Source organism: Sminthopsis crassicaudata, chromosome 1 (assembly GCF_048593235.1).
Source record: "Sminthopsis crassicaudata isolate SCR6 chromosome 1, ASM4859323v1, whole genome shotgun sequence".
Classification (NCBI taxonomy): domain Eukaryota; kingdom Metazoa; phylum Chordata; class Mammalia; order Dasyuromorphia; family Dasyuridae; genus Sminthopsis; species Sminthopsis crassicaudata.
In genome coordinates, this window is record NC_133617.1 from 159,080,664 (window position 1) to 159,108,617 (window position 27,954).

The following is a 27,954-nucleotide window of genomic DNA, read 5'->3' on the forward strand; positions in this document are numbered from 1 at the left end:
TTGAGAAGAATCTCACCAGTAACAGATTTCTAAGAACACAGCTAAGATAACTTTTCTGAGTCTGATCTGGCCAGTAATTGGGATAATGTATTCCTATTCTGTTTTACAGCAATCCAATTCTATAAATATTTATTGTATATCTGCAAGTTTACTTGTGGCCTACTTCCTGCTCCCTGGGATTTGTATTCCAGAATACAAATCCACAAATAGTTATTGGGCACTTATACTCTAAAGAGCTGCAGATGTTACTGGATTAACAAATAATAAAGTAAAAGTACTTTACCACAAAATGAATGCTTGTCATTTAAAAATCACCCCAATTTTCTCCTCCCTCATGACAACTGAATGATCCAAAGTTTTCTGCTAAAAATTGCTTGAGGGTTGAAGATATAAAGAAGAAATGCTTCCAGAGAGCTATAGGTCCATTCAATCATGCTCACCTATGTCTTCACTAGCAAATCTCACCAGTCTCCTGGCTACATACAGTGGATCCTCACCACCTTCAAGCATCCGGGCAAGCCAGTAGAGTGAAGCATTCTGGTCTGAGCCACGCATGGATTTATGAAGTGCAGAGATACAGTTATAATGTTCTTCTCCTGGACATTAGAAGAAAACAACCATGAAAGATAAGGAAGGGAGAAGATAAACCACAAGGCTTACAAGAGGATAAACAAATCCACAAATAAATATCAACTGGCTGATTACCATGCTTTTGGTAACAGTAAGCTAATGAGAACAGCTTAAGGAAAACTGACAGCTGTTCTCTAAAGGGAGAGTGCATACTTAAGACTGTACCCTGTTTAAATGGGCAAGATGGTTCAAATTGGTATGACACCAATGGGCTTCAGGTCATGTGACTTCTTAGAGGGTTTACTTCTTTGGTAATTGCTGCAATTCTCAACCCTACCTTCTATTCTCACTCAGGAAAGTTGGATGCAATAGGAATTTGAAGAATATACTTTTCTGGAAAAGTATCCTTGAAGGGGCAACAACAGATTTGCTGACATCTACTATTTCTATCTGGAGGTAAGGGGCAATTGATTCTAATACTGTATTACTATATGGCTAAAGGAAAAGCTAATTCCCAAACTACAAATGTGTGTGTCTGCCTTATATATTTAGAATTGGTGACCAGGATGGGAATCAGAGTGGTGAGAGCTATGCTGCTCATGTGTTCTTTAAAATGGAGGGGACTGGGGACAACTAGAACACCAGGACACTTGACATAAATTACTAGCTCTGAGATCCTGGACCAATCATTTAAACTCTGAGTGTCCCACTCAAAAAAAAAAAAAAAAAAAAAAAAATTATATGTGAGTAGGGGAGAAGAGAAGGAAGAGAAAGGCAGTAGACATTCACTCATGATGGGAGCTCCAATATAAAAGATTTCATTTACTCAAGCATTATGAAAACATCTTCTAGTTTCCTATTCTAAGCAAGGTACACACCAAGGAAAAATGATTTTGAAATCAGAGAGGCTGGGTTCAAATCTAGACTCTTCCCATTTACTACTGACTTTGGGCAACTAATTTAGTTTCTCTGGACCTTCATTTCTTTATTTCTAAAATAGAAGAGTTGCACTAAAGGATGTGTAAGATCCCTTTCAGCCTTAAATCTGTAAATATCTACAGAAAGAATTATGGAAAACACCACCACCATCACTATATAGCACTTTAAGACTTACATACACTATATTTATAAATCTGATCTTGTAAAAACATATAGCTCTAAGGCCTCCATTTTACTATAAAAATAATAAGAAATAATTTATCAGTGTCTTTTGTAGCAGAAACTGAGTCCCTGGTGCTTTATGTTTCAACAGTCTATGACTATTTTTTCTAAGATCTATAAACATTCATAAAATACATCCCAGGAAAAGAAAGATAAGTCACAGACCAATAGAACTTAGAGCTAACTATGAAAGCTTTAGCAAAGAGGCTGTGGAATTATAAAGCATTCCCATTTTATATTGTATTATGATTGTGCATGCAGAAGGGTGTTCCATAGCACTGCTATTTTTAAGAGTGTTAAGAGTGTGATCCTTTCAAGAGAGGCACCTGGCATGCTCCCATCATGAGGCCAGCACAAACAATGTGCCTGTGTTCTCCTTCCCATCGCATATGAGCCCCAAGAACAAATCCAGGCAGCTGAACTCCCTGGTAAGGAGATACTTAGTCTTTTTTGGTTAGATACTAGGCTCTATCAGAAAGAAAAGGGCAGTCAGACTAGTGGGGGGAGGGGGAGGACGGAAGGGGGAAGAGAGAGACAGAGACAGAAAGAGAGATTCAGAGACAGAGAGACAGAGACAGAAAGATTAAGAGAAATAGGGAGAAATAGGGAGAGAGAGAGAGAGAGAGAGAGAGAGAGAGAGAGAGAGAGAGAGAGAGAGAGAGAGAGAAGAGAGAGAGAGAGAGAGAGAGAGAGAGAGAGAGAGAGAGAGAGAGAGAGAGAGAGAGAGAGAGAACACGAACAAATGAGCTCAATACCTTTACAGCTAAGGCAAGTAAAAAAGTTTCTCCACAACTATCAGATTACTGTTAACAATCCAAGATGATCACTCTTCTCAGGTGGAACTGGACTTTCCTAATTCCAGGGTTTAAGATCTGAGCACTAAGGAGAGTTGTGGGGAAAATCAAAATCCTAGGTTTATTAATTCAAGTGGCTGTCACACTTTCTGCAGTCTATCAACCCAACACCTCATGCTCTGTGCTGTTTATTCCAAAAAATATAGCATTACCAAAATCTCCTTGTAAAGACCACTGGGTCAAGGAGACAGAGTGGTGTAGAGGAGAGACTAGCATCCACACAGAATTTGATCCTTCCTCCTCATGCAGGCAGCTATGATGTGCTCCAAGTCTTCCATTCACTGAGCTAAAGATGCCCAGTTCTTTCGATCAAGCTTTGTATGTCAGGATCAGTGCCCTCCACATACAGGTTACTTCTCTGGGCACTCTCCAGCTTATCAAGCCCTTCTCAAGAGCTCCTGGCTCCAGAACTGAGCCCACAATGCCCGAGGAGGCTGGAGACGGGCAAAGGAGAGCGTACTGCATGTGTCTCCTCTTCTCTATAGTATCATGAGCCCCAGTAACAAATACCAGCAGATGACCTCCCTTCAGTATAACTCTAAGGTATGTTCCTCCTAAAGTGGACCCCAAGCTGCCACATGATATACTGCTCTGACTCATGTTGGGCTTGTGGTCCCCTGAAACTCCTCCATGACATGCGTAAGTAGTGGAACAAGAATAGAGTACGAGGGTTTGTTTGGGGCTTACTCTTCTAGGAGACAAGTATGCCATTGACCGTTATAGTATCATTTCCTGTCTCAAAATTTCAACCAGAAGTTGAAACAAACCCAGGTCTGACTCCTTTCAATCCGTTATGAGTTCTATGAGCAAGAGCTAGCTCTTCATCATTGCCTCTTGTAATACTCGAGAACCACACTGGCTCTGACGTAAGGACCTGAGCTAGTTGAACTTCTCTTACACTGAATCTCAACAGTAAGTACCTTGGTTTAAAAACAAACAAGGAAAAACCAACAACACTCAAAAAGAGCCAATTAAAATCTCTATCTTGGTGTGGACAGTTTTCAAGCAAAGGGTACCTCAAAAGCCACCCCAAAATCTTTCCCCCTGGTTTACAGAACAAAGGTTGTCGGAGGTCTATGTTCCATTAATTCTAGCAGCTTCTTGTCTTGTCTTTCATAATGTTCTGAGCTCAGCTACACCCATGACCCCGAGTGGCACTCTGGTGCTCTGCACGTGCTAATTATGTTTACATGAAATTTATGAGGGAGTGGGAAGGAAAATGAAGTCTAAGAGGAGGCAAACAGAGAATATTATAGAGGGTTTTTGGAATATGGAAATGTTTTGTATGATTTCATATGTATAACATCACATTGCTTGCTTTCTCAACTGGTAGGGAAGGGATGGAATGAGCAAAGTCTGGAACTCAAAAAAAAAATTTTTTTTTTTAAATAGCAACAATGATTTATTTTCAATTGAAAAATATTATAAAAAGGACTTTGTGTGAAAGCTTGTGCAATATTTAGTGATATCTATCCTTCAAAATGTTGAGCCTTTAGATCCAGTCAATTTTGGTCTTATTCCCAAGCCTGCCAGATCTAATACAAAAATAAGTAGAAAATGGTTCCCAAAGAGTATGGTTTCCCAGGCTATTGTGTGGATCTTGTGGGAGTGGAAATCCTAAGATCAGAGCCTCCCCATATACTGGAAGAGTTGTTTTTCCTCTCAGGAAATGGTGCCCTGGGAGAATGAATCAGAAGGCAATAAGAAAGGGATGCTTAATCACATAACAAACAGGGAGGGGAACAACTCCACTCTGGTGGAATGTGGTTCACCAGCACAGCTAGGAATAAAAAAGGGACTTTCATAACCCTGAGACTGGAGGTAAAAAGAGAGAAAGAGAAGGGAAGAACTCCAAAGGCATGGTGGTATCTATCTATAGCTAAGAAGAAGAGATTTTGTTGGTAAGAGGAAAATAAGATTCTGGTAAGTTTGTTCTGTCTGAGATTTTTTGATAGTCTTTTGGGGGTGGGTATATATGGTGGCCTGATCAGTCAAAAATTAGCTAAACAGCTAGTTATCATTCTCCTTTGTAGTCTAGGGCACCTGGCCCTGACCTGCTCTAGTCCACATTAGCATCAGAACCTTGATTCCTTACCAGTACTTTTTATCTAAATGTTCTTAATGTGCTCTTAATTCCAGTTAAATCCTACCACAGCATCTGCCATCAGGAAAGGCAAACATAGGCCGAAATACTTACAATCACATAACCAAGGTCAAATGATGAGTCAAGACGTGATACCAGGAATCTCAAATGCACTTTCTGTTCCTGGTTCTAACCACTACCCAGCACTTCCTCCAAACAACATTCAATAATATCTTGTAGAAAGCTGGGATGTTCAGATCATATGATATATCAGGACACTGAATTATCAGCTTCCTTTTCTGGCAGAGCTAACAGAAGTGTAGAAAACCTGATCTGCATTCATGGCAGTATTACTTGTCCTACAGACATTAAACACCAGAAGACCAGTCTAAGCTGGTCCCTATCACCCACCTACCTCTCTTTGTAAAAACAAAAACAAAACAAAACAAAACAAAACAAAACAAAACAAAACAAAACAAAAAAAAAAAAAAAACAAAAAAATAGAAATGTGCCCTATTTGTGACAGGTGATGCTGCCAAGTCACGAATTTCATTAAGGGTTGGTATCAGATTTTCTATTTGTAAATACACTTATATGTAAACTTCCTGGCAAGTGTAAATCACAAAATTCATTTCCTTAAAAAACTTTTCCAAAAATAAAAGCATCAGTACCCAATTAAATTGAATGGGGGTGGGAGAAGCTTTAGTCTTGATATTTGCAAAGATATAAATAATAAAGGTTTGTATTCACCAGCAATAAAAGGGATAAAAACAAAGAAGTTTCTTCTCATGCTAAGTACCACTCTGTTCACCACATATGAGCACCTAACTACTTAGTATAGAGATCAACAGATTTGGTGGCTAAAAGTCTGGCTGTGGAGGCAAGAAAGTTCATGTCTCACCAAGATAGATACACACTAGCTAGATGATTACATGCAAGTCAATCGGTCTTCTAGTGACTCTAGCAAATCTCTAAGGCTATTACAGATAAGAAAATCCAAATGATGAATGTGACATAAAGGATGGGAATTTTCCTATCAGAAATTCATTATACTAATTATATTAAAAAATCCAGGACATCTTTGCTCCTTCCCCTTCCACTTACCACCCCAAAAGGTTATTGGGTAATGTTCTACATAAATGTGCCCTTAAAGATACTTAACTAAATGATAACTGCAGTGATCTATAACTAAAATTGAAAAACTAATTATTCTAGAGTACAAATGTGAAACTGTAAATTTCTAACAGATACCTTCTAAACTGCAATAGGGCTGCTCAGTTTTGTGTCCTTATTATCTTTGTCCAAAGTAGTTGAGTTGAGAGAAGTATTTCAAGCCCGATTTCACTCACTTTGAGGAACTATTCCTCTTTCCTAATTGCTGAAATACTACAGAGAATATCTTGTATTATTAAGACTTTGTTGAAAGAATCTGGAAGTTTTGCTGTTTGTGAGTCATTCTGAGTTTCAGTTTCAGTACTTTCAAGAATATTGTCTCAACAACTCACCTGCTCGGTCATATAAAATGTGGGATCGTTGCAGGCCTTCCTTCACATCATTTTCTGTGATTAAAACTCCTTCACCAGAATAATTTTGTACACTCTTCTTACAAAATGGTTTTCTTGAGCCTAGCTTGGCCTGGACCGCCAATTGAAGTCCATTCAGTCCAGTCCTGGCATCTCCATCACAGAGATAAGCTAGAGTATTGACAGCTTTGTCCTCTATGTACACAGGGGGCCTGCAATAAAATTAGTGACTAATTATCATCATGCTCACAGTATGTATTTTCATTTCATATCACCTTGGAAATCTTTCTTCCTAACAAAGTTATCATAAAATTCACTGGATTTCCACTCACTTGGGTTGTGGGTTTCATGCATAAGCACTGATATATGTAAAGGATGCACTGGTTGACATGCAATAGAATCTCCTTCATAAAGCAGAGACAATGCAGGTCTTATGTGTTCAAGGATATGATCCTCTAGATATTAGATCTAGAAGAGAATTTAGAGATCATTTTGCACAATCTTCTAATCTGATAGACAAGAGCCCCAAGGTTCAAGGACATAGGTTTCCTGATTATCCAGTCCAGTCCCTCTCTGGATCTATAATATATTAATGAAATAACAGCCTAGAGTTAGGCCCTTTATAACAGAATTTTACCTGTGGAAAACAGTAAAAAGAATGCTGCACTGAGAGTGAGGAGATCTGGTTTCTAATTGTGAGATACTTTAGCTACAGAAACCCAAGCAAACCACATAGCTACTCTTGATCTCCCCTGAAAAAGAAATGGAACCATATGTTCTCCAAGGTTCTATCTGACCTCTACAAATTCTGAGATTCTACTGAAAATAACACCAACACTCCATTCATGCAATTTTGACTGACTGATGAAGCCATGTCTAGGGACCCCTTCTCAAAATGCTTTTAAATGTGTAACATAGAATAAATTGAATCAAAAAGGAAATCAATTATACTGAAATACAGCTATCAAAATATTTAAAGAATAAATGTATAAACCCCTAATTAAGACCTCCAATGCTAGCAGGTCAAAGTTTTTCCTTGAAATCTTCTGAAGCCTTTGAATCCTGTCCAAAGTGAAAAGATTTCATTCCTCCAAAGTAATCACATTTTTCATTTCAATTTTTAAGTGTATAAACAAATGCAAGTGAATATGATACTCATGAAGAAATTTAAAAACAGAAACACAGTGTTTTAGGTCAGCAGCTTAATCAATGAGAAAAATTCATTCTATGACTCCACTTTATATTTGGAATTTAGATCTTTCTTTTCTTTCAGAGTAAATATCTAAATAAAGCCCAAGAAAGTCACATAGAAATAAAGGTCATATGCACCAAAAAACCAACAGTAACACCTTTTTTTTTATAGAGGCAAAGAACAATAAACAAAATAAATGCCCATCCAAATTGTGGTAAATAATGAAATATTACTGTGCTACAAGAAATAATGAATATGAAGAATACAGAGAAGCATGATTAGACTTCTATGAATCGATAAAAGGAAGTAAGCAAAGCCAGGACAACATATACACAATGACATAGCAACATAACATGAAAAGAATATAAACCATTGAAAATAAATGCTATGAAGAAATAAAAATGTACTTCTTTCCCTTCTCTGTAAAAGTGGGGTACTGTGCATGTGAAAAACTTCTAAAGGGCAGATTTGGTTAATGTGTTAATTGTGGCAAATGTTTTCCCCTCCCCCCCATTTTTATAAAGGGACAGGTTGGGGAGGAAAGAGATATATTGAGGAATGAAAGTAACATTAAAACCAAAACCAAAATAAATAATTATTATTAAAAAATGAAGCTTTTCACCATCTGGCACAAAAAAAAAAAAAAAAAAAAAAAAAAAAAAAAAAAAAAAATTCACAAAAGACCTGGACTTCCTTAGTATGGAGAATTCCATATGGAATCTCTGTCCACTACCATATAGCAGCGTCTTACTCATTTAGAGAATTGGGAAGTAGAAGGGGTTATTAAGAGACTAAACAACTAGTAAGTGACTCCAGTTCCACTACTCTTAACAAGTGTTCTAGCACTCTGCCATTCAAGCAACATTTTTTTTTTAACTAAAACATAATTTTTACCATTTTTATTCTAGTTAACTAAGAATAGCCATAGAGATGAACTCTACCCACTATAAGTATGTCCTCAGAGTTAGAAAAACTTTTGTTTAACCCCACCCCTAATACATGCTATCTGCTTCTTCCCAGAAAAGTTAGCAATTCTCTTAAGACTAAGTTGCAGAGCAGGTGTAGATTTGTACTGGCAGAGGTTCAAGATATTTCCTCATGGGGAGTTTGAAATCACAGGTCAAGTCCAAAAAAAGATAAGAATTTCTAAAATCTTTTTTTGGCCTTTAACAAATGCTTTATGCATTCTTGATTAAAAAAGAAAAAAAGGAGGGCAGCTAGGTGGCGCAGTAGATAGAGCACCAGCCCTGAAGTCAGGACTTGAGTTCAAATCTGACCTCAGACACTTAATTTTTCCTAGCTGTGTGACAACGGGTAAAATCACTTAACCCCAATTGTCTCAGTAAAAAAAAAAAAAAAAAAAAAAAAAAAGAAAGAATGGAACTGGACAATGATAATGATGAATTTGAATCACTGCCTTGATGCTGCTGATTGCACATTTGCAAAGTAACTAAATAAAAAAAAATTAATAGCTCAAACTATGACATTTTCTCTCTGAGACAGACCCTTATTAATAGAAGTACATGGTTACTGCCCCAGAGCTTTATACAAAACAAGTTCTCAAAACATCTATTAATAATGTCCAATGAAGCAACACTAAAAAACCAAAATTAAGACCCTACCCTTGACAAGGAGTCGCCGTCAACTCCTGAAGATATAATGTATCCAAAGGAAAATAGTTAAGCATAAAAAACACATGACATAAAACAGTGAGTGAGGCTGAAACATAGTATCCTGGCAATACTTCTCTGCTGTGTAACCATTAGCTTTCTCAATTATAAAAGTAGGAGGTTGGCTAATGACCTTGAGGATTTTTCCCAGCTCACATCTATGACCCTATTTATGTACATTACAACACTCATTATTTATTACAAGCTTCTTTGTGCACAGCACTTTTCTAGCACTAGAGAAGATTGAAAAATTTGATACAATAGTTCTAGCCCTGAGTCTATTAGAGTCAATGGTACAACAGAAAATAATAACTATAGTACAAAAAAATCATACATGATTAAGTACTAGATGAGGTCCAAATGGATCATCGTAGAAGGCAGAAATGAAGCAAAGTTTCATGAAGAGGTTGCATCTGAGTTAGACTTTAAAAGATGAGAAGGAAGCAAACAAGTGGGAATAAGATGGGCAAAAGAAGAAGAGAACATTTTAGGTGTGAGGAAAAGCATGGAGATAGTAAAGTATGGAACAAGTATAAGACATGATGAATATCCAATTTAAGTAGAATATAAATTATAAGGAAGAAAACAGTATGGAATAAGCATGGAAAGGCAGGAGGGCATTAAATGTGGAGGGCCTGCAATGGCAGAGTATAAAAATCTGTACTGCATTTGCTATTATTTCTATCACCGAAATATTTATGCAGATACCATAATTCTAACTTAGTTCATTCCTTTAACAAAGCCAAGGTTTCCAATCATGCTGATTTTTGAATCTTCCATCATCTGGCTTAATTATTCTCCCATTTGTAACAAATATCATATTAGTTGGGATGTGCAACCATGGCAAGAGGCCTCGATACTACAACTTCAAAGCAATTACTCTTTCTCCTTCCATGTTTCAATGTCGATCAACAAACAGCGGAAGAGAATACTCACATCAGACACTGAGTGCCACTCAACTGGCATTTTTCAAAGATTGGGGGTCGATTCCTCACCCAAAATGTGCTACCACAGTTTCTGAAAGATAATTTTTAAGAGAATGATAGATACTGAATATGAGGCAAAAGGAAATCTTTGCTCTAAGGATCAGAATTAGATATTGCACTGTAAGAACACAAGCTAATAGAAAAAAGGCATGAGAAAGCTGGAAACATAGTAGGTTGTCTTCTGACTGGGTGAAGAATGAACCAAGTGATACATGAATGCAACAGAAAAGGACTATGCTGTAAGAAATGATGAGTATGAAGAACTAAAAGAAACTTAAAGACTTTATGAAATAGTGGAGAACAAAGCAAGCAGATCCAGGAAAACAATGTACACAGTGCTATAATAATGCAAACAAAAACATCACTAAAAAAAAAAAGGCAGCTGCACTCAAGATTAAAAACAATAAATAACCAATATAGCTTATAGGAAGAAAAGGAACATACCTCTTGTGTGTGTGTGTGTGTGTGTGTGTGTGTGTGTGTGTGCGTGCTTATGCATGCGCGCAGAGCCAAAAGAACTATAGAGGTCAAATTCTGTACATGTGGCCAGATGCTATTGCAGGAGGTTTTGCTTACCATTGTAACAAGGAAGGGTTCTAAATATGTGGAAGAATTATCAGAAAATGATTATGATGGAAAAAAAATCAAAAGGTATCAATAGTTAAAAACAAACAAACAAAAAACACACATATAATCTACGTATTCTCTATTCCTGGAATAGTCACTAAGGTTGGATAACTTAAGACATGATTTCGGTTTTACTAGTAGCAAAATTGATTTTCACTCTTAACCCCTCCCTAACTCTTAATGAAAAGCAGCAATAAAATGGCCAGGAAGGAGAAAAGGGCAAAAAAGGAGCCTTGATAATACTCAAATTGAATTAGTGTTTAATTCATCAAGAGTTATGTTTGTTGACTATAAATTTGCAATAGACTGAATTACAAATTAGGAAATGGACTGAATGTTTTTTACCTTTTTTTTTTTTTTTTTTAAATAAGTTCCTAAGTACAAAGGCAAATAGGAGTGTCTATTAAAGCTGTAACAAAAGGACTGCTTTTCATTTTCTTAGCACTCACTATGTTTCTTGTTCAGTCACTTTAGTTGTGCCCACTCTTTGTGACCCATTTGGGATTTTCTTGGCAAAGATACTAGAGTAGTTTGCCATTTCCTTTTCTAGAGCACTCATTATGCTCTTCGTACAATCAGCCAATCAGTAAAACTTGTTATAACTTCAAATGAAGTTTTACTAAATATGATTGTCCCTCTCAACACCACCTCTCTTAAATTTAGAATCTAATAGTTAAGTGCTTGATGTCATGAAGGGTTAAATAAGTACAAAACTAGAGTCACTGTGTTTGAGGCAGAAATTGAACTCAGGTCATTCTAACGCCAACATATAATTCAAACTAAAAAAAGGGGGAGAGAGGGCTTTTGTATCTTTTATTGCAAAAGAAAAAAATATGTACATATATGTGTGTGTGTGTGTGTGTGTATATACATACACCATACACACACACAGAAAAGGGGATCTCTCAAAATATTGGTTCCCATAGTAAAAGTTCACTTCTTTAATTTGTAAAATACACACACACACACACACTAAAAAAAAAAAAAAAAAACCTTTGGTTGAATTTTAAAATTCCTAACTAAAATATATCTTTACTGAAATGCTACTCCAAAGCCTCATCATCTTGTAGAGGAGATGTGAGTCCTTAAAAATTCTGGAAATGATGTGCAAGGTCTAGAGATTTCTCCCAAGTTGTAAAGGCTTCAGCTCTGCCTAGTAAAGAAAGGGATGCCATCAACTGAGACAGGCTTGGCTCAGTCTGTAAAGGTCCATCATATAGGCCATCAGGTAATCAATGTTGTTGACCATGGTAACATGTGGACGAGGTTTTGATCGGCCTCTGTGAGCAGGTAGGTATGAGTACAAACTTCAACTTTTGAATGCCTGAATTAAAAAACCCAACAAAGGATAGGTTCTGCTGTGTTCTTTGTCCATTAGCTGGGTTACAAGTCACAGGTACATCAAACTCCTGCAATAAAAGCAAAGCACAGAAATACTAACAACAGACCTCCCATTTCTTCATTCTTCTTCCTAGTCTTAGACATTATATTACATTCCAAATTTCACCCCCTCCAGAATGAATATTTTTTAAACCCAAATATATCTGTCAACATTTCTGTTCCTGTAATAAAATCAGACCACTAGTAGGAATGACAATTGTCATACAAATAAGATACAATAATAGAAACTATCTATGTTAAGAACATTTTGCAAGAAGAGAGTGATGATGGGCAGGGCCAGGGATTCAATATCGTCAAAAGAAATACCATTCATTGAATTTAAATTTAAATGAGGAGCCTCAAGAGTGTAAATATTTTAAGCTCTCAGGGCCTATGATAAAGTCCTTATCAAATTTTATGTGTGATTATTTACATGACTTGAAGTAGTGTGTTGTGACAGAGAAAGACCAAGATTTAGGATAAGAACAGCTAGGTTCAAGTTTTGGTTCCCCAATTTACTAGCTATATGATGAATCAATCAATAAGCATGTATTAAGTACCTACTATGTGCCAGGCATTTTGCTAAGCCCTATACAAACAACTGTCATCTCATTTGATCATCACAACACTAAAAATTGGGGGAACTGGGAAGAAAGGTGAGATTATTATATTATTATTATTATATGATGTTATAGTTGAAGAAACTGAGTCAGAGATTGTGACTTGTCCAAGGTCCAGAATCATATAAATATGAATTCGGGTCTTTCTGACTTCTGGTCAGATGTTTTCTAAAGTCCCCTTCAATGCTAACATTCCAAGGCTATGGCCTTCTCAGAGGATAGGCTTAACACAAAAACTCAAAAATGACCATTTCTGATACACTTATTTTAAAAATTCTCACTTAAGTTTGAAATTCAATTCTATGCTCTCCAACTTTAAATTCAGTGCTCTAAGATACTAACATCTCTCTCTCTCTCTTTTTTTTTAATCAATCCTTCAACTACTTTTAAGGTAAGTAGGAAGGTGGGCAGAGTAGTTGCAAGTGCAGCATGGACCAAAATCCTGGCAAAGAAGCCTTTTGATCACCTCTTTTTTGACCCAGACAATTCCCCCCTCCTTGGGGAGCCTGATACCTCCCTCCTGAAGGGGCTGACCACACTGGTATAAGGCTTAGTGTGGATTTAGGGGGTTCAGAACACTTAAACTCAAGCAATTCATCAGCTTCCTCCTAGCAAGGATTACAGGTAGGTGCCACAGGGTGGCTTCTTTACTGCTTTCTAAAAAATGTTCCAAATCTGATCTTACACAATGGCCATGAGGATAAATACCTAGAATACAAGTTTTAAAATTACTCTGGTATCCATTTGAGATTCATTATCTCTTTAGGGGAGATGTAAATGCACTGTTTTCTTTCTTTCTTTCTTTTCTTTGCTACTGCTCATCTAAAAAGGTCCTCAGGCTTTCCCTTTAGCTCATTGAAGGAAGTACAAAAATAAATCTCTTTCTTCTTTCTTGCAGAGAAGATAAAAAAATATATGTTTGAGAAGTATGTATTTCTGTCTTGCTCTGATTAAGGCTCCCCCTCCCCCACTTAAATAACCACAACATCTCTGCAAGAAGCCTAGAACTCTCCTCCCCAAAATTTCTTCCACTTAGGCACAAATAATGAGCTATTAATATTAGGTTAAATATGCATAACAACAGAGACTAATTAGATGAGGTTATCCCAACTAAAAGTTTTAGATACTGGCTTCTTTTACAAATTGGCCTAATATTGTTTCTTTGTCACATCCACAAATTTTTTTTTTTTTTATCCACAAAATATTTTAAAGAATTAATAAAAGCAAAAATTAAACAAGTTTTATTATACCACCATTTCTCTGGTCATAGACACAAACATCTTTGTGGGTGCCAAACGTAAGAAAAGAATATGCTTCTGTTAAGGAAGTTCAAGGATGAACATTAAACACCTACTCTTATAATTTATAGTAGCATTTTTTTTTTGTACTAACAAAGAACTGGAAACAAAGTTTCCCGAGACCTTAGTCTCTTCATCTACAAAAAAAGGGAGTGAAGGGGACAGGAGGGCCTCTCAAGTTCTTTTCAGCTCCAGCTGATAAGCAGGTTCTCACTCTGGATTTTCCAACTTCCTTCCTACTTTTAGTAATAGTTATGAGTTCCTTATATTTGTACTCTCAATCTCAGCACAATGCATGGCACTAGAAAGTATTAAATAAATGCTATCTATTATTTAGATCTATGACCTGAGAACCTGAGTCCCTACTCCAGCACCAAATAGCAACTTCATTAAGAGGCAAGTCATTCTGGACTTCTAAAGTTGAGCTACATAATTTCTAGCTAGTGACACTTTCTGCTCTAAAGTTTTCCCATCATTCTCATCCAGTTATAGCTTTGTTAGACAAAAGGAAGCTCATATCTTATCAACAAAGCATTTAAGTATTTAGAACTTGGCCAACATCAAAGTGAGACTCTCCACTTCAATTAACCAAAAGAATGAGTTATTAATTCATAAAGCTATCTAAGGCAATAGGGTCAGAAAGTAGTATTTAGATGCATCACAAAACCCATGATCTCATCAATGTAAATGATCCCTCAATCCATGTGACTCACAACCCATCAATGCTTTCTATTCCTATATGATTCTTTTCCACAAAGGACACACCTCCTGAGTCTCAGTTTCCTAATCTATAAAAGGTGATGTTTGCATTATTTACCAAATATTGTTATGGAAGGGGAAGTGCTTTGTGAATCTTAAAATGCTATTTAATTATTGCTATGGCAAATAGTTGTTGAGGAATTATTTAAGGCAGGTACAACATATAGATATTGGTCCCAGAATTGAACAATAAATATCATGCTAAATCACTTTAAGAAATTTCACAGTGCTTTCCATGATTCCAAAATGCCCAATGTTGCAAAAGCCCATCTTTAATACCAATATTTTCACGATGCTGTTTTGTGGCTATGAATCATGGAACAAAATGATCTCCAAAGGAATAAAATGACAAGTAACCCAAAACAGCAATGGAAAGATATACATTGGGTGTCAACAAGCTTTAGGATATTACTTGTGATTAAAAAGCAGCATAAAAGACATTCTCAAGGATATGAATGACCTTTCAGAAAGGAGCAGGGTTGGTCATGTAATGAGAATAAGAGACAATAAATAGATGGACAGTGCAAGTGATACATGGGTACCTCCAAGATATTATAAGAACAAAAGGAAGGTCTCCAGCACATTGGTAGTTCCTCTACGAAGGATTTATGGTGAAAACCTGGACAAGAATTACAGGATAAGGAGGTGAGCAGAGGTTAACATCAGCCTTGGTGGAGGGAGTACCCACACCAGAACAATTACAGAACCCCCACAGTAGCTATATAAAAGCACAATTAACTGACATGAGTTTAATCTCTTTATTTCCCTTACCCATTTCTTTTAAGAAATGAAACAATAGAGATAGTGAGGAAAATGCTTTGTAAACATTAGGATGCTATAAATGTGAGTTATTAGCATCATCATCATCACTAATAAATGACTTCAGAGAGATCAAGATAATTTAGAAACTAGTCAATCATGGCCAGTTGATTATCTGAGTTGATTATCAATGGTCAGAAACCAGATCACTTTCATTTCTCTAATGACAGTTTTCCAAGATAAAGCTTAGGTAAGATGGGTAATACAGGAAGGCCAGAAATCCTAATCAAAATTTAATTAATTGTAAATTGTCATCAACAATATTGATGGGATAGAATCATCGGTGGATGTTATCTTTATAAATGATCTCATTAGCAGCAGTACTATTTGTAGTCTTTATTTATATTTCCAAAAGGTGTTGGAATGGTTTCTCTTCATTTTTCAGAAATAAAGACAATCTCTTGGTCTTAAATGTTTCTCTTCCTACTCAGTCCTGGTCAGTCACAAACAAGAATCTATACATACTGAAAGAATATCTGATTTCAATTACTTACTCATCCATCCTCTTTTGAACATAAGCCAAATCTTATAGTACATTAAATTCTAACCTGACTTTAAACTAATAAGGGGGGAAAATGGGAACATTTGAATAACTCAAACAATTCCCCATAGCTATGAAGTTAGAAAGAAAAGCCATATGAGATCCTAGGAGATAGTCACCTGCCGAAACTTTAGATAAGCTAATAAAAATTATTACAGTAACACATATAAACTCATTCCACAATTCATGCCCAGTTAATTAGCACCCTGTGGGCCTTTAAGTACTGGTGTACATTATGGATATTAAAATGTTTGACACATTTCTTGCTCATAGCTTGGTCACTATCCTGTTACAATTTCATTCTGAAATGAACCTACCTTATCCTCCCTCTGGTCATTGGGCCAAAAATGTCTCACGTCTTTCATTAAGCAGAGCATAATTCTTAGATCTGACATAGCAAGTGGGGGAGGTCAGGGACATAGAGAGACTAGTGAAACCCAAACCCTGAACAAGTGGAGCCTGAAACTATGCCTTGTGCTTTAATCCCTACAGAAGGGAGAGTCTCCAAAATTTAGCCAGGGGGCAGCCGCTAACACAGCTGTGCCAGTACACCAACCAAGCAGCATTAACCTCTTCCTAGGCCCAGATAATATTCCACTACACTTTTTAAAATGACACATGGGTAAACTGTACGTGATGGTGGGTTAAAGAAGACCACATGTATTAACAACTCTAAACTGTATAATCCAAATTAAACATCCCAATACACACTACTTATATTTCAAATAAACTCAAAAAGTAATGAGGATTTAGGAAACTAAAGGTTATCTGCGCAAAAAAAATTTTTTTTTAAAGAATGTTCTCCAGAATTTCATTTTTGGTTGAAATACCTTTATGATCATGAGTTTCCAACTGATTTTTGGGAGGACTCATTCAAAGAACAAAAATATGTTTTAACAACTTAGAGTAAATTATATGTATTTCTTTTTAAAAGAGCAAATTATAGAATGACAAGGAATTTGAATGATTAAAAAATAAACAAAATTCTTTTAAAAAAAAAAAAAAAAAACCTTAAGGACTTTTCTTTCTAAATTGCACTCAAGAGTTACAGTATGTTTCACAAACTTCTAACTTGAGAAGGACTGAAGAATGTGATCATAGTGGATAAGTGTCGTCCTCATTTCTTCACAAAACCATAGGAACATATGGGAGCTGAGATCTGGAGATGCTATCCCAGAAAACTTGGTTCTAAGAGCTGAGAACACTGTCTTTCCCCTAGTATAGGGCCCTTCAAACTGAGTTCTCTCAAGTATCAAACCAGAGAGATATACATCTCCCCCTTCTGTATCCCCAAGTGACTAACATTTGTGAGTTCTACCAATATAATAACCAATCTCCAAATGTTCTATGGTCAAATGAACTTAGAAAACACTGATCCAGTCTATTATAAAACTATTTCTCTTTCTACCTGACCTTTTCCCTATTTACACAAAATACATGTACAGACTTAAAAGTGTCCTCTCTCCTATCAAATTTCCTGCTTATACTTGGTCTAGATGTTTTCTTTGTTCTTACCATGTCTCCTTTGTATTATGCTTTTCCATGTACATATTGTATTCTCCCAGTAATATGCTAAACTCCTTTATGTTCATCTTTCCAGATAATGGCAAACTGACTTGCACAAATTAGGGATAAAACTATTTTTATTGGTTTTTCCTGATGGAGTACTACTGCTTCTTACACTCTTCTTTAAAGCATTTTAGAAACCAAATGACAAAACATTTCTATTATCATCATTATAATTATTACTAATTGATGATATTAATAATAATAGCAGCTCCCATTTATAGTAAGCTTTTATACTTTACAAAGCACTTTCCTCCTACACCCTGTGACCTAGGCACTGATAGCCACAGCAAAGAATAAATGCCAAGGCCTTGCTTACTAACTCATGAGAGTTATAGACATAGTCACTATAAACCCCATTATAAAACTGCATCCTGATCCAGAGAAGGGGAATTATTTTCTGGAGATACTAGTCAGGGCAACTATATATCCCTTGCTCCTTCCCCGGGCTCTTTTTATTTTTGTCTCCTCTATCCCCACCCTCTTTGGCCACCTGCCAAGAGATTCCTTGGGTTGTATGTGTTCTGCCACAGTTCATACTCAACTTACTCAGAACTGCTGCTGCTGCAGCTGCTGTTGTTGCCGTGGCTCACAGAGTCTGTGGGCCTGCCTTGGTCCAGAACCCGGAGCCCCAGGGAGCTGACTGCTCGCATTAAAATTGTTTTCATTGCTTCTGCTGAGAGCTTCTCCAGGACAATCACACGGCACCGACTAAGAAGTGCAGCATTGACCTGGAAGGAAGGGTTTTCCGTAGTGGCTCCAATCAGGGTCACTGTCCCGCACTCCACGTGAGGAAGAAAAGTGTCCTAGCCATGGGAGGAAAGCAGAAGAAACTGATTCCAGTTAATGACAACCTGCAAAAACCAATGTGAGTTAGTTATTAGCACATGTTTTTCAGTTTCTGTCTTTGGGGTTTACATGCATCACCTATTTAGTGAAATATAAATGTGGGTACCAATATTTTGGTGAATTGGGTTCTTGTCTTTTGAGTCCAGAAAGAACTTTCTGAGTCACCATCAGATGTATGAGCGTCTTCCTTAGAGAGACAAACTAATGTATGTGGAATGCAAATATAAATGTTACTTTTTTCTGGATAAGGGGAATTTTTATCCCTAACTACTTCTCCTATACCTTTCAACCTTGCCCAAGTTGAAATGGAACAATCAGGTTAAAATCAGAATCTTTTCTTTGTTTTTCCCCAAAAAAGAATATAAATATGAAAAAAAAGCACTATTCATTAATAGTCACAATTTTTCCTTTGCAACATACTTAACCATGCTATTATCATTCCAAAAATTCTTGTGGACTATGTGACTTTCAGAAGATACACTGACTGGGCAAGTCACTTAATTTCCTCAGTGTCCCTGCTAATTCTCTCAAGATTATAAATTATGGATGAGTTGCTCACCCATATGAGTCATTATCCAAATTATGGATGAGTTTTTGCACCCCAAATTCCCTACAACCATGTACTGCAAGATCCAGGCCTTCCCCCCCCCCCCAAAAAGAAATTTAATCAATCAGCAATTCAATCCCAAGATTGCATTACTGATTGCAAAATGAAACAAAAGCAAAGTCCACTTAGAGAACAGCTTTTAGTTTCAATTTAAAATTTCTACCCCTGGTTAAAATATTAAAATAAAAAAAAATTCAAGAAAAAATTCCTCACCTACAAAAACTTTTATTCAGCATTAATTGAGGAAGATTCCAAAGTACACTGATGCATTTAGTGCATAAGTGAAACCTAAGTTTCATTTTTATTTCAGGAAGCCAGACAAAAATCATAATAAAGATCGAAATATCTGACTTAGAGATTTATCTAAGAAAAGGTAGGCTCAGAGGGAAGAAAATGCAGACCCTTCAGGGACAAAAATACAAGTTCTACTTTACATAAAGGAAAAAAAAAATAATAATGCTTTTGAAAACAATTATATGAATCAAAGTATAAATTAGAAATCCTAAAGAATGGAAATTTAGTCTAACATTGTCTTTATTCTTGATGCTTCATGAATTTATTAAGTATTTCAATTCCCAAGTGGAAAAAAATCACTCCCAAATAAATAAAACATTCTGAAGGAGTGAAAAAAATCTGGACTCTTTAAAGGTGTTTAGACAGACCAGTCTTATATTTTTTCTCTAAAGCAAAAAGCAAAAAAAAAAAACAAAACAAAAAAAAAAAAAAAAACACAGATTTAGAGAGCTGTATGGTTCAAAAATGTACATGTAGTCCAGTCCCATATTTTAGATAAGAGATGAAATACCAGGGCCCAGAATTTCAATCTCTTGCTCAAGACTGCATGGATGAAAAGTGGCAGAGCTGGGATTCAAATCTACTCCTTCAAACTCCATTATGCCCTGTTCTGTACATTACCTTTAATTTGTATAGCACATTCCATGTCCCTTCAAAGGTAATGGCTCATCTAAGTCCCTTCACATGAAATTCTAAGGGTCACCCTAAGATGAAGAGAAGCTATTAAGTACCTGCTGAGATTTATTGAAACGATGAATCTCATCAATAAAGAGGATGGTTTTCCTTTTGAAAAAGTTCTTTTCGTTTTGGGCTTGTTTTATGACATCTCGGACATCACTTGTCTTGGCGCTTGTTGCAGACAGAGTCACAAATCTCATGCTATTTTTCTTGCTGTTGTTGGCTATGATATATGCCAAGGTAGTCTGAAAAAGATGACAAGCACAGAAACCTTATGACACTGGTTCAACCCAAACAAGCACTTGCTGCACTAGCCAACCCAAAAGGGCAGGCCAGAACAATTTAGCTGCTTCTACACTTTAAAAAGGAATTCATCAGTGTAATAGCAATTTCAAAAGCTCAAATAGCCTTCTTACCCCCCCCCCCCCAAGAAATCAGGAGAAACAGGAAAGCAACTAAGTCTCTTCCTGACTCCGAATCCTCTTCTTCCTACTTCTCCTTTCTTGATCCCCCTTTCTAGGCCTGTAGAATCTTTGGTATCCCTGAAAAAAAAAAAAAAAAAACAGTATCCTAATTTAGCATTGGATGACAGCTGTAGTTTCTCATTAAAGCAAACAAAAAATTATCCCACTCCCACTCTATTTCTCCTGGCAGAAACAAAGGAAAAGATACAAGGGAGGAGATAGTAGAATTGGATGGGACTTAAGACTCTCTACCTCTACTGTCTTCCCTTCTCCCGTTTAAAAGGTGGGAAAACTAATGACATAAAGTTTAGACGAAGCCTATAAACTTTATAGAACTCATATGATTTGCTACTTAAGTGATTGCATTTCAATTTTAAATGACTATAATTTCCTTTTTTAAAGTAAATTTTTATTTTTGCCATCTTTACATTGCCTAAATTTCATCTTGGATTCCTCTTCCTTCTCCCAGAAAGACATTCTTCATAACAAAGAATTTTTTCAATTCTCTTCTTTCAATGCAAAAAAATAATACCAACCTCTTTGTTATTATTAAAAGACATGGTCAGATAAGTCTAGGCTGAAGGAGATTGGGAGGGGAGAAGAGGAAAAAGGGGGAAGATGGATGAAAAAGAAAACTACTTCAGGAAGACAAAATCCCTTCCTTGTTGTTAACAGCAACCTAGACCTTAATGAATTGTTCAAAGAGTTTAAAATTAAAAACCTTCAAAAAAAAAACTCTACAGGCAAAATATATATTTCCAATTTGCCAGGTTGCAAAAAGAAATACAAGCCAAAATAAAGACAATTTAAAAAAAAAATTTAAGTATGCTTCAATCTGCATTCAGAAGTCCTAAATTCTCTCTCAAGAGATAAATACCACTTTTCATCATGAGTCTTTTGGATTTGTTTTGGATCATTGTTTTGATGAGAGTAGCTAAGTCTTTCATGGCTGATCATTCTTACAATGTTGCACATAATGTTTCTCCTGATTCCCTTTGCATCAGTTCACATAAGTCTTCCTAGGTTTCTCTGAAACCATCCTCTTCATCATTCCTCATTTTTTACAGCTCCAGAGGAGAAAGTAAGGTTGGTGACTTTGCACAGCTCTCCCTCACTTAAATCAAATTCACTTGCACGTCATGCCATCATCTCTCTGATGTCATGGTCGTCTTCAAGAATGAAGGACAAACAATGACAACAATCAGCTCCTGGTTTTTCTAGCATATCCTCTGACCTTGGGAACCCAGCTTACCACATTACAGATGCCATGATTATTGGTCAGTAACCATTCCATTAAGCAGTGACCCTCCTAAATCCATTTGCCTGGCCCGTTGTCATGAGCTTACTTCTTCCTTAGTTACATCTCATTTAGCATTGTTCATATGGCTAATACAGCTCTAAACACCTTTTCTTCACTATGTGAGGGCCCCAATGCCAGAATATCCATTTCAGTGGTAATCCACAAGAAGCTGAAGGGCAAACCTTCTAGAAAGCATCACTCCACCAATCTCCACCCCTCCACCCAAAGGTCACACCAGAAAAGGAGTTAAGCCAGGAAGGGATAGCAATGGAAAAGATATTCAGAACTACAGTAAAACAAAAAAGTTATTTGGAGGTTTGGATTAATCTACACACACAACAACTGAGAATTCAGGAGATAAAATGCCAAGTGAGGAACTCTGAAATTAAAGACTCAATACTTAAAAACAAAGATGCAGTTCAGATGATAGATCTCTGTCAAGAAAATACAGTATTCAGGCCACTAAGACTAGAAGTAACAATGTAGATCTAATATGTATTAGTTGAGGGAATTAAAATCGTAGTTCTGTTTTCCCTTCCCTGTTAAAAAAAAAAATCTTAAAAGAAAAAAAAAAGAAAAGTAAAGTTGTGGCACTGAAACAAGAAGTTTAATCGAAAGCCCTGCTTTCTCACAACCTCCCTGGTGGCCCAAACAAGTTCCTGGCCTCAGTCTGAGAGAGGGAGGTAACTTCTTTTGCATACCCACAACATCTTCCAGACTACCCACCTTTTCTCCTATATGGAACTTGCTGAGGAAAAAGTGACAAATGAAGGGGTGAGGGGAGTTCATATTAAGATGAAACATTACTTGTATACTCTCCCAATTTTTGCAAGGAACCAGTTGGAAGGCAATTTAGTATAGTGACCAGAAGGCCAGGATCAGGAAAACCTGGAATTCAAATCCTCAAATCCTTCAAATGTAGACACATGCTAGTTAGGGGGAGAGGGGTGGGGAGGGCCAAGCACTAAACTTCTCAATGCTACCAAGAAACTCTCCAAAATTACCTAAACCAATCAGCATTGGTAGGAAAAATTTCTGAACTAGGCACTCCATCATGAAAGTATAAGTACAAGGGAAGAACGACAAAAACTATAAGGAAATAAATATCCCTCCATGCTGTCACTTTTGAGTCCTATTTAATTATTACGGTACCTTAGCATTTCAAGAGGAAAATGAATAGGCTAATGTGCTTATAGAATAATCTCAAAATGTCATGAAAAATAATTTAAATTAAAGATGTTTGGTGACAAGATCAACTTTACAAGTTCTTCAGTAATTAATTTATCTGGCATAAAAATGAGCCTTGACTTCTAAGATTGTGGGTGCATTACAAGTAATGATGCCTATTACTCTCACTATTTGTTGATATATCTATATGATTCAAGAACAGCACCAAATATAAAATAAGGTTCAGTTGGCTCCAATTTGTTCTTAAAGCTGAAATATTTATCAAACAGAACTGCCACATTACTTAGCATTGCTTGTATGCAATCCAGTCTTGAAATGGTCACTACATTCTTCCTATACAATTTAGACTAGAAGAATGCAGCTTTAATACTGAATAGGCTAGGGGAAAAACATTTTAAATCATCTTTTTTTAGAATTGAAAAATAACTGTCCTCCCCTCCACTTTATTAGGACGGCTCATTAGAAAAAAGGTTATTTTTACTAAGTTTACTAAGAGAAAGGCCCATCAAATTTCTGTTCAGAACCATGTATTTAAATTTCAATAAACACCCAATTCTAGTAACAATCCTAACACCTGCTCTTGACACCAAGAGGATTGGGAATTGATGTGTTTTCCCCCCTTCCAAAAGGAACAGAGGAGGGGATAGTGCTTAATGTAATATGATGGCACAAATGAGTGCAAAAAACAAAAACAAAAAACCCAGAATACCCAGTTAATTAAGTATTGTATCCTTTGTATTTCCTTTGTTTGTTTTGGCCAAAAGAAGAAATAAGAGTGATAGTGAGAGAATTTTTTTTTCTTTAGTTAGAGTATAGCTGTCACTCATACAGACATCCCTAATATAGTATTATTAAAGAACACTCTACAAACATCTTTTTAAATGCCTACTATGGTCATTTATTCTGAGCTAATAATCAGCAAAAAATAATTGAAATAATAGCAAAGGATGTTTATTTATTGTCTCCACAGGACTAGAGTAAAGCAGTATTCAATTATGTCACTGGGAGGGCAATTCTTTCCCTGGAAAAGAAACTTTTTTTTTTGGTACACAGGCTATAATTTAATCAGTAAGGGGAACTCCCAGGATAGAAATTCCCTCCATAGATGAAATCTGGTAACTCATCTATAATTTATACTTACAAGATGGCCTGGAATGCTGAGACTCACATGGCAAAGAGTAGGTCTTCCAGACCCCTCTAGCTACTAATTGGAAATGTCAAATTGGCAAGGTAAAACTTCCAAAACTTTGGTTTTCTGAACTCCATTTTTCTGGTAATAATGAGGTTCATGTATATTTTGTTTTTGGCTGTGATTTGAATTTTATTAGTGTATTAAACAAACTTATTGGTGTATTACACTCAACCATTAGTTGCCAGGAGCAGTGGGGAGTTAAGTGACTTGAGCAGAGTTTCTCCATCCACTAAGTGTCAGAGGCTACAGGTCCTCTGATTCTAGGGTTAGCTCCAGAGACTCAACAATTCTCTTTCTAATAACTAAAAGGATGAATGTTTTATTTGGCTTAATGAACCTAATCCAATCAAGTTCACAAATAAAGACATCCTGTTACTAAGTTATTTCTTATACAAGTAGGCTAGATGAGCAACCAGAGCATCTTTCCAAAAGGCATAAAATGTGAGTTCCAGTGCCCTAACTTTAAGATTCATTAGTGCAGTAAATTTTTCACAAATTACATCCCCTTTGGTATTATGTCACATTCTGTAAGATGGGCAACAGCAACCTTAGGGAATTGCAAAGTCTGTGTTCTTTGCAACTTTGGGGGGAAACGTGAGAGATAATGTATGTAAAAGACAAACTAAAATGGAAAACAGATGTACAAATGTAAGGTATACTTTGAATTTCAAAATATCCGTCTATTGAACCCATATCTGGCCCTCTAGTTATTTTATCTTGGTTTTGAAGCGGGTAGCGTGATCAGAAATAATTAGTGCACTTGCTATCATCTGATGAGTTAGTTATTCCTCAAGTTTTTAAGCTGCAGGTGCCAACTGTAATTTAGGGCCATTACATGACTACAAGGAACTGTCTTTTGCCCCTTTATTATTCCCAGCACAGTGCCTACATATAGGAGGTGATTAATAAATGCTGGCTAATTGACTGTCCTATTTCAATCTCTTGTCACCCTACTTTCTCACATCAGTCGAAAGCTACAGAATTATGAGTAGCAGTCAGCTGCAAAGAATCACAGGATTTGGAGTCAGATTTTGGATCGGGGTTTACATCCTAGAATTTTTTCTTTAATAGTTGGAAGGAGGAGGAGTGTGTGGTTGGGGGAATCCTTTAACCTCTTAGTGCCTAGAGTGAGAGGATAGGTAAAGTGAGAGGGTAGGACTAAAATTTAACTCCAAGATCCTTCCTATTCTAAAGCTCTAATTTGGCATCTGTTGGTCATCCAAAGAGAAAGGAGGACTTTAGGTTAAAATATTCTCTGCATCATTCAGGCAGAAGCTTGCACCCTCCTAGGAGCAGCTGCCTCGGTCTCTGAGCCATTGTATTAACGAGGCATTTTTAAAAGCACTAACAATAGGCCCCGAGGCACCAAGAAAAGCTCAGAAAGCTGAGCTCCGAGACCAGGGAAGGGGGGAGGGCGACCCCCCACTCACCTTGCCGCATCCCGGGGGCCCCCAGAGGATGAGGGAGGGGATCTCGTTGGACTCGAGGAGGGACCTGAGCAGGGTCTCCTGGCCCACCACCTTGTTCTGCCCTATGTACTCCTGCAGCGTGGCGGGGCGCATCTTGTCGGCCAGAGGCTTGCCCACCAGCTTCTGCCAGATCTCCTCGCGAGCTGGGGGCCTCGGCTGAGCGCGCCCGGGGCCCAGGTGTCCGGCGCTCTCCCGGAAGGCGGCGGTGGAGGGCGCCGAGGCCTCCCAGTCCTCCCGGTCCTCTTCGTCGTCGTCCTCGCCTCTCATCGCCGCCGCCGCCGCCGCGGCAGCGGCCGCCACCTCTTCGTCATCGTCTTCATCCTCGTCGTCCTCGGAGCGCTCGCTCTCCTTCCAGCACCTCTGGGATGCGGAAACGGCGGCAGCTGAGGAGGAGGCGGCGGCGGACGCCGAGGCTGCAGCCGCCACCGGCCTTTTACCGGACACCTTCCTCCGCAGAGGCAGCGGGCTCCCGGCCGGGCCCCGGGCGAAGGCGGGGATGCCGTGGGCACCGGCGCAGGGGCTGGGGCAGCGGTCGTAGGGGTCCCTGCCGTCGGGTGGCCCCGGCTCGTCGGGCTCCTCGGCCTCGCCGTCGCTGCTCTCGCCGGTCGGAGTGGCGGGAGGCAGGCGCAGGGAGCCCCCGGACAGGCGCCTTCTCTTGCAGCTGCCCGGCGGCGGCGGCGGTGGCGGTGGTGAGCTCGGCCTCCTCCCGGGCTCGGCTGACCCAAGGCTCTCGTCGTCGTCGGGCTCTGAGAGGCCGGCCGGGTGCAGCAGCAAACATCTGTCCAGGTGTGCGTTGATGTGGGCGGCGGGCAGCGCCTGCTGGCACACCGGGCACTGCACCTGGTGCAGCTGCGACAGGAAAGGGTCGTCTTCCGGCCCGCTCACCTCCATCGCGGCCCTTTCTTTTGCCCAACCCCCGCTCCGGCCGCCGCCGGAACCCGCCCCGGCTCCCAGGCCCTGCAAGCAGCAAAGGCCTCCACCGGGAGCCCAGGGGCCGAGAACTGACGGGCGGCTTCTGGGACGTCCGGAGTCCGGCCGGAGACGCGCCGGGCACGGGGAGAGGGAGAGGAAGGAAGGGGCACTCCAAACTTCCCGTCCCGGCCCGGGCTCGGGCCTGCGGCGCCTCGAGCAGCACTTCGGGAGCTGTAGTCCCGCCGCCGCCGCCGTCGCCCGGGCTCGGCCGCGCCCAGCCCCACTTCCTGCTTGCTCCGCTGCCGGGGGAGGGGGGGGAGGGAGAGAAGAGCCCCGGGGGTGGTCTTGGCGGGAAGCGCCGCTACTTTGTGTCTTTTCTTTACCTCCCAGGGGCTCAGAGCTAGTCAGAGGAAAAAAGTGCCTAAATTCGAGAGCTTGTAGATTGGGCTAGGAACTGCGGGGGTAAAACTGTATTATTGTCCGCCTTTTACGCTTGACAGTTTTCCCCCCCTAATCCTTCTCAGCTGCCCTGAACTTCTAGGAACAGATGGGGAGTTAGAGAAAGAGCCCTTTGATTGAGTTGAGGTTTGCCATTCAGGAATATAGTATTCTTTTTTTTTTAAGTCATACACTCACACACACACACACACACACACACACACACACACACACACACATCTTGTCTTATCAAAACCAGCAGTAGCAGCATAATTACACCTTTAGAAAGGGCTTTAAGGTTTATCAGGCATCTTCCTCACAATAACATTGTTACTTAGTGTTATTTTTACAAACGTTATTGTTATTTTAACATTTTACGAATGAAAAAATGGAGTCACTGCAACCTTTACTAAGTTGCTTTAACCACGTTCAAACCAAAACACTCTCTTGTACTGCATGGACTCTGGGAATCAGAATTATCGTTAAAGGGTCTTCTAAACTTTTCTGATCATCTAGTATGGTAAAAAGGACCAGAATAGGAACCTCCAGAGTGATCATATGGTCTCTTCTTCTTTGGTGACTGAGTCCCGTATCCAACCTGAGCTTCTGTTTTCTTATCTGTAAAATATGGGGGGTTAGACTTGATAACCTCCAAAGGCTTTTTCGGCTGTGAAGATATCCCATTCTACAATTCATTTTAAGTCACTGGCCAGTATTGTTATTGTTATTGAGCCGGCTTTGTTTGTTTTTTTTGGGGGGGGGGGAGGGGAGGTTAAGCTTTTTGGGCTCTTCATGACCTCATTTGGGTTTTATTTAGCAGTGATACTGGAGTCGTTTGTCATTTTGTTCTCTAGCTCATTTTACAGATGAGGAAACTGGCAAACGGTGAAGTGACTCCCCCAGAGTCACAGTTA

The 27,954-nt window shown here is 38.4% G+C and overlaps 2 protein-coding genes across 5 annotated transcripts in view; one reads left to right on the forward strand and one right to left on the reverse strand.

The window, feature by feature from the left end:
• Window positions 1-26,725, reverse strand: part of WRNIP1 (WRN helicase interacting protein 1) — a 28,399-nt gene extending 1,674 nt beyond the window's left edge. Inside the window, exons 1-6 of one of the 2 annotated variants that reach the window (XM_074270251.1) lie at window positions 25,652-26,725; window positions 20,131-20,322; window positions 18,199-18,455; window positions 9,990-10,070; window positions 6,174-6,403; window positions 441-596 (exon numbers count right to left, since the gene is read on the reverse strand). In XM_074270251.1, coding sequence (XP_074126352.1) covers window positions 441-596; window positions 6,174-6,403; window positions 9,990-10,070; window positions 18,199-18,455; window positions 20,131-20,322; window positions 25,652-26,581 — 1,846 coding nt within the window. In that variant the 5' untranslated portion in view covers window positions 26,582-26,725. The remainder of the gene's footprint in view (window positions 1-440; window positions 597-6,173; window positions 6,404-9,989; window positions 10,071-18,198; window positions 18,456-20,130; window positions 20,323-25,651) is intronic. The other variant, XM_074270262.1, reaches the window with a different exon arrangement.
• MYLK4 (myosin light chain kinase family member 4) overlaps window positions 1-27,954 on the forward strand; it is a 189,233-nt gene that overhangs the window by 24,460 nt on the left and 136,819 nt on the right. Inside the window, exon 2 of one of the 3 annotated variants that reach the window (XM_074270304.1) lies at window positions 925-1,026. Coding sequence is in view for 1 of the 3 variants with exons in the window: in XM_074270287.1 (XP_074126388.1) it covers window positions 18,462-18,517 (56 nt within the window). In the remaining 2 variants the exon portion in view is untranslated. Of the gene's footprint in view, window positions 1-827; window positions 1,027-18,402; window positions 18,518-27,954 lie in introns of those variants that run through there. The other 2 variants (XM_074270295.1, XM_074270287.1) reach the window with 2 other exon arrangements.